The following is a 6,340-nucleotide window of genomic DNA, read 5'->3' on the forward strand; positions in this document are numbered from 1 at the left end:
TTCGGGGTCGGGTCAACCACCCCCTCAAAGAGACTCACAGAGACCGGTAGGCGGGGTAACGCAGGTTTTATTGATTTGAATGTTCGTTTGCGAGGTGCGGTCTTTCTGTAGTAGGGCAGCGCGGTCTCCGCCTCCTCTGTCAGTCTCTGCAGGCGTTTCTCCGCTGCGGCTCTTCGCACGTCCCGGTGGCTTCTGGGACTGCGAGTCCTGGAGTCGTCCTCCACGATGCCAAGTCGTCCGCCGCCCAAAAGAGAAAGAAGAACAGCGAATCAGCTGACTGCAGGCGTCGCAATCACGGGTAAGGGGGTGAGGGCTCACACGTGCACAACTCCTAATGACTACGGTGGTGAAAGGTGAGGGAGGGGTAGTGCAACAGGGTGTGAGTGAGTAACTACTTTCGTGGTTTAAACCACTTTAAGCCCGCCCAGCCTGGAAGCCGTGCACGTACCTCTGGGAGCCACACTTCCCTGGTTGAAGTGTGGCTGGGCGAAGCGCCTTTCTGGTGGCCTCCTGGCTTGTCGGTTTCTCCCCTCCGACGTCGACCCTCGGTGCTTCCTGCCTTCTCCTCGTCTGAGTCCGTCTCTTCGTTTCTCCTCCGTTCTCCTGCTCTTGCTTCGGCCTCGGGTCTCTGATGTTCTTTGGTTTCCCGGCTCCGCTCTGCTCCGATGTCTCCCTTGCTCCGTTGTTCTCGTCCCTCCTCCGCCTTCGTGCTCCTCTCGCCTTCGTCCTCGCCTCTCCAACCGTCCGCCTCTCCGCCTTCACCTCCGGGTGTGTAACACACCTGTGTGACGTCGGGGCCGGCATTTACCTGCGCGAAGGGGGCGTGAGTGGTGACGTCTTCTCTGTCCAGCTCCGCCCAATTAAAGAAGCAGGACTCTCCGGCCTCCTCGGGCTCCAGACCGTCCGAGTCTTCTGCGCTCCTCCAGGCGTCGGTATGCTGCACAAAGAGAGGGGAGACAGGTGACTCAGGCCACCCCGGACCCACCCCGTCACACCCCTCCCCCCTTAGAATCTCCCGATCGGGGAGAGGAAACCGGGAGAGAAAGTCCGCATTGGCATTGTCCTTCCCCTTGCGGTGCAGCACTTGGAAAGAGAAGGGCTGCAAGGACAGGAACCACCTCATGACCCTCGGGTTGTTGGAGGCGTTACGGCTCATCCATAGGAGCGGGGCGTGATCGGTGTACAGAGTGAATGTGTGACCCTCCAGGTAATACCTCAGCTTGTCTACTGCCCATTTTATCGCTAGACATTCTTTTTCTATGGTTGGGTACCTCACCTCCCTGGGGAACAGTTTCCTGCTGATGAAGAGGATAGGGTGCTCATGTCCGTCCTCCGTTGCTTGCGACAGGACCGCCCCGATCCCGAAGTCGGAGGCATCCGTGTGCAGCACGAAGGGACGAGAGAAATCGGGGGATATGAGAACCGGTCGGGAGGTGATTGTCTTTTTGAGGGTGGCAAACGCTCTACTCATCTCCGGTGTGGGTCTCCGGAAGTCTGCCTTCGGGGTTTTCTTCAGGGTGTCTGTGAGGGGGGCTGCGATGTCGGAAAAGGCGGGGATGAATCTCCGGTAGTATCCCACCAACCCCAGGAAGGCCCTCATCTCGCGGAGGTTGGTGGGAAAGGGGGTGTCTGCGATGGCCCGCACTTTTTCGTTCTGGGGTTCGATTAGCCCCCGCCCCAACACGTAGCCCAAGTATTTCACCTTCTGGAATCCGATCCTCGATTTCTTGGCATTGATGTGGAGCCCGGCTTCGGTCAATCGCAGCAGGACGGTTTCCAGGTGTCGGAGGTGTGTTTCCCAGTCCGGGCTAAATATGATGATGTCGTCCAAGTAAGCTGAACTGTATGCCTGGTGTTCTCGTAGTACCTCGTTCATTAACCGCTGGAAGGTAGCGGGGGCTCCATGTAGCCCGAACGGGAGGACAGTGAACTCGTATAACCCGTCCGGGGTTGAGAATGCTGTTTTCTTACGATCCTCTTCCCGTAGTGGCACCTGCCAGTATCCCTTGGTGAGATCCAGGGTGCTGATGAATCTGGCTTCGCCCAATTTCTCGATTAATTCGTCTATCCTTGGGATAGGATATGCGTCAAAAGACGACACAGCATTCAAGGCCCGGAAGTCCATGCAGAACCTGCTGCTTCCATCCGGTTTGGGTACCATCACGATCGGGGAGGACCATTCGCTCCGCGAGGGCCGGATGACTCCCAGACGTAGCATTTCCTTCACCTCTTTGCTTATGGCTTCCCTTTTGGCGGCCGGTATCCTGTAAGGACGCTGCTTGACTATGGTCCCCCGTGGTGTCTCGATTCGGTGTTCGGCCAGGTTCGTAGTTCCCGGGATGTCGGAAAAGATGGTCGCTCGTCGAGCAAGAACATGGTGTAGCCCTTCTCTCTGCTCTGGGAATAGTTCCTCATTGATGACAAGATGTTGAAGGGTGTTTTCCTTCTGGGTGTCTTTCGCAGGATGTGTGTAGGCCACGACGGGAGGGGCTCCTAGCCATTTTTTCAGGACGTTGATATGAAACACCTGGCTTCTCCTCCCTGATAATCGCAGTCGGTAGGTTGTGTTACCGATGCTGTCGATGACCTGGAATGGTCCCTGCCACTCCGTTTGGAACCTCTTCGAGGTGGAGGGCAGCAACACTAGTGCCCAATCGTTTACTTCCAGCTTTCTCCATTTCTTTCCTTTGTCGTAGTGGTGCTTTTGCTTGGTTTGACTTTTCTCTAGTTGTGAATAAGCCAGCTCCCGTATCTTCCCGATTTGGTTTTTTAGGGTTTGGCTGTACTCCAGGAGCGTTTTCGTCTCTCTTGTAGGCTCAGTCTCCCAGTACTCCTTTGTCATATCCAACAGGCTCCGTGGCTGCCTTCCGTACAGCATTTCAAAGGACGAACACCCCAGGCTGCTCTGGGTTTGCCCTCGGATGACATAGAGAGCAAGAGGAAGCAGCCGGTCCCAGTCTTTTTGGTTGGCCGTCAGCATTTTCTTCAGGATGGATTTGAGGGTTCCGTTGTACCGCTCCACAAGACCGTCCGTCTGTGGGTGGTAAATGGATGTCTTGATCTGATGTACGTTCAACAGGTGGCACACCTCTTTCATGACTCGGGACATGAAGGGGGTGCCTTGGTCGGTAAGCACCTCCTTCGGAAAGCCGACTCGGGAGAACAGTTCGAGGAACTTCTCGGCTATGTTTTTGGATGTGGGGGACTTCAGGGGAAAGGCCTCGGGATACCTGGTGGCGTAGTCCACAATGACCAGGGCGTATTGGTTCCCCCTGTTCGTTTTTGGGAGCGGGCCGATGAGATCCATTGCCACCCTCTCAAAGGGGGTGCCGATGATTGGTAGCGGCTGTAGGGGGGCTGCTGGGGGTCTGTGTACGTTTTTGCGTTGACACACGTCACAGACCTGGCAATGGGTCTTGATGTCTTGGTATACGCCTGGCCAGTAGAAATTCCTCAGGAGGTTCTGGGTGGTTTTCTCGCTCCCGATGTGCCCGGCAAGGAGATGAGTGTGAGCGTAGAACAGTATCTGCTCCCTGAAACACACCGGGACCAATAGTTGTTTTGGTTCGTTTTCCTTCGCCTGTCGGTATAACAGGTCTTCCTGTATCAGAAACCGAGGGTAGCGGGGATTCGGGTTGTCCTGTTCTGCATGGGCCTGTTCCCAAGCGTTGAACAACGTTGAATCGTTGGCTTGTGCGAATTGGAAACTACGGTCGCCCTCCCATGGGTCAGGGGCCACGAGCACGGTTTTTGGGTCCCCCCTCCCGCTTTTCAGCTTTTCCACAATGAGGTCCAGGAAGTGGGGGTTATCAGTCCCTAGGAGGAGTTCCTCTGGAAGGTTGTCCATAACCCCAACCTTAACCACCACCTGCCGCCCCCCCTCCAACTCTATAGGGATGCTGGCGACCTGGTAGCTTTTTACGTCCCCATGTACACATTTAATGTGTACCGAGGAGCCGGGCATTACCTGGGAATCACACACAAACTTACCCTGTATCACTGATTGCTTACAGCCAGAGTCCAACAGGGCTTTTACGGTCCTGCCATTTACCAGGACACTCACGTGATAAGCGCCACCCAGCTCAGCGGAAAACAGAACGGCCCGCGGTAGGTAGCCGACCTCCATGGGTTCTTCCGCCGGTCTCTTCTTTGGGCAAAACCGGGCTATGTGGCCCCATGTGCCACAATCGAAGCATTGAGGGCCTCTCATAGATGACATGTCGGGGTTCACTGGTCTGGGTGCAGGAAACCCGGGAGGAGGTCTGGGTTTTCGGTCTACTCGAACCGGTGGTCTTGTGGGTTTTTCCGGTTCCATCGGGTGTAAGCGGGGTTGAGCCCTGGAATATGTGGAGGCCATCTCCATCGCTTGGGCTGTGGTCAAGTTGGAGTGTTGTCGTAACCAGCGCTGGGTCCCAAACGGCAGAGCTTCCAGGTATTGCTCTAGGTAGATCTTGTCCATTATGGCCTCCTTAGTACTCAGGGCGGGGGTCAACCACTTGTCCGCTGCCGCTTTCAGCCGGAAAAACAGTGTTTTGGGGTTTTCGCCCGGGCTTCCCCTCTCTTTGCGGAAACGGGCGCGATAGGCCTCTGCATCCAGCCCTAAGTGATCCAGGATGATAGTCTTTATCTGGGCGTAGGGGGTCTGTCCCGTTCCGTTGGCCACTTGATACGCGGCCTGGGCCTCTCCTGTCAGGAGCGGGGCAAGGAAGAACGGCCACTTCTCCAAGGGCCACCCACACGCCAGGGCGACTCTCTCAAAGTTAATCAAGAAGGCATCCGGGTCTTCCCCTGCCACATATTTTTGTAAGGAGATGCCAGAGGGGGTGGGGGGGTGTTGTCTTACCACTTCCCTCACTGGGTTCCCGGCTGGGTCGGTTCTCAGTGGCTGCAGTTCCTCGATAGTCTTCACCACGCTTTCCCGGAGGGCGACCCTGTCGGCCTGGGCGGTGACAAGCTGCTGTTCCACTGCCCACCCCAGCTGCTCCTGCCCTTTCACCAGTCGCTGTAGTAGCTCCTCCATCTTTGTGTCCCAGATGGCTATAGTGCCCGCATTCTCCACCACTTGTGGCGCCTCGGGGTCGGGGTGCTGGTCTAGGGGGTTCGGGGTCGGGTCAACCACCCCCTCAAAGAGACTCACAGAGACCGGTAGGCGGGGTAACGCAGGTTTTATTGATTTGAATGTTCGTTTGCGAGGTGCGGTCTTTCTGTAGTAGGGCAGCGCGGTCTCCGCCTCCTCTGTCAGTCTCTGCAGGCGTTTCTCCGCTGCGGCTCTTCGCACGTCCCGGTGTTTTCTGGGACTGGGAGTCCTGGAGTCGTCCTCCACGATGCCAAGTCGTCCGCCGCCCAAAAGAGAAAGAAGAACAGCGAATCAGCTGACTGCAGGCGTCGCAATCACGGGTAAGGGGGTGAGGGCTCACACGTGCACAACTCCTAATGACTACGGTGGTGAAAGGTGAGGGAGGGGTAGTGCAACAGGGTGTGAGTGAGTAACTACTTTCGTGGTTTAAACCACTTTAAGCCCGCCCAGCCTGGAAGCCGTGCACGTACCTCTGGGAGCCACACTTCCCTGGTTGAAGTGTGGCTGGGCGAAGCGCCTTTCTGGTGGCCTCCTGGCTTGTCGGTTTCTCCCCTCCGACGTCGACCCTCGGTGCTTCCTGCCTTCTCCTCGTCTGAGTCCGTCTCTTCGTTTCTCCTCCGTTCTCCTGCTCTTGCTTCGGCCTCGGGTCTCTGATGTTCTTTGGTTTCCCGGCTCCGCTCTGCTCCGATGTCTCCCTTGCTCCGTTGTTCTCGTCCCTCCTCCGCCTTCGTGCTCCTCTCGCCTTCGTCCTCGCCTCTCCAACCGTCCGCCTCTCCGCCTTCACCTCCGGGTGTGTAACACACCTGTGTGACGTCGGGGCCGGCATTTACCTGCGCGAAGGGGGCGTGAGTGGTGACGTCTTCTCTGTCCAGCTCCGCCCAATTAAAGAAGCAGGACTCTCCGGCCTCCTCGGGCTCCAGACCGTCCGAGTCTTCTGCGCTCCTCCAGGCGTCGGTATGCTGCACAAAGAGAGGGGAGACAGGTGACTCAGGCCACCCCGGACCCACCCCGTCACATGTACTTTTGACAATTGTCCTTTTATCGCTTTCATCTCTCCTATGGTGAATCTGCGCAAAGCTAAGTTTGTGTTCAGCTCTTCTAAGACTCCTACTGTACATTCCTCATCCTTGGGTGCCTCCTCACGACCTATCAAGATGGCGACCTCCTCCTCTCAACGTTCTTCTTCAGCTCATTCGTCATCATCCAGAACACCACCTTCTGAGTCATCTAGTAAAAGACTGAAGCAGAATTCTCCTCCACCAG

The 6,340-nt window shown here is 56.5% G+C and overlaps 1 protein-coding gene across 1 annotated transcript; it reads right to left on the reverse strand.

The window, feature by feature from the left end:
- Positions 1 to 248: 248 nt before the first annotated feature.
- LOC144761328 (uncharacterized) lies at positions 249 to 6,035 on the reverse strand. The gene is made up of 2 exons (XM_078646769.1): positions 4,064 to 6,035; positions 249 to 937 (listed from the first exon to the last, which is right to left on the reverse strand). The coding sequence occupies exons 1-2, from the start codon at positions 5,018 to 5,020 to the stop codon at positions 392 to 394; spliced, it is 1,503 nt and encodes a 500-aa protein (XP_078502895.1). The 5' UTR covers positions 5,021 to 6,035; the 3' UTR covers positions 249 to 391.
- Between the last annotated feature and the right edge of the window lie 305 nt (positions 6,036 to 6,340).

Source organism: Lissotriton helveticus, chromosome 6 (genome assembly GCF_964261635.1).
Source record: "Lissotriton helveticus chromosome 6, aLisHel1.1, whole genome shotgun sequence".
NCBI lineage: Eukaryota > Metazoa > Chordata > Amphibia > Caudata > Salamandridae > Lissotriton > Lissotriton helveticus.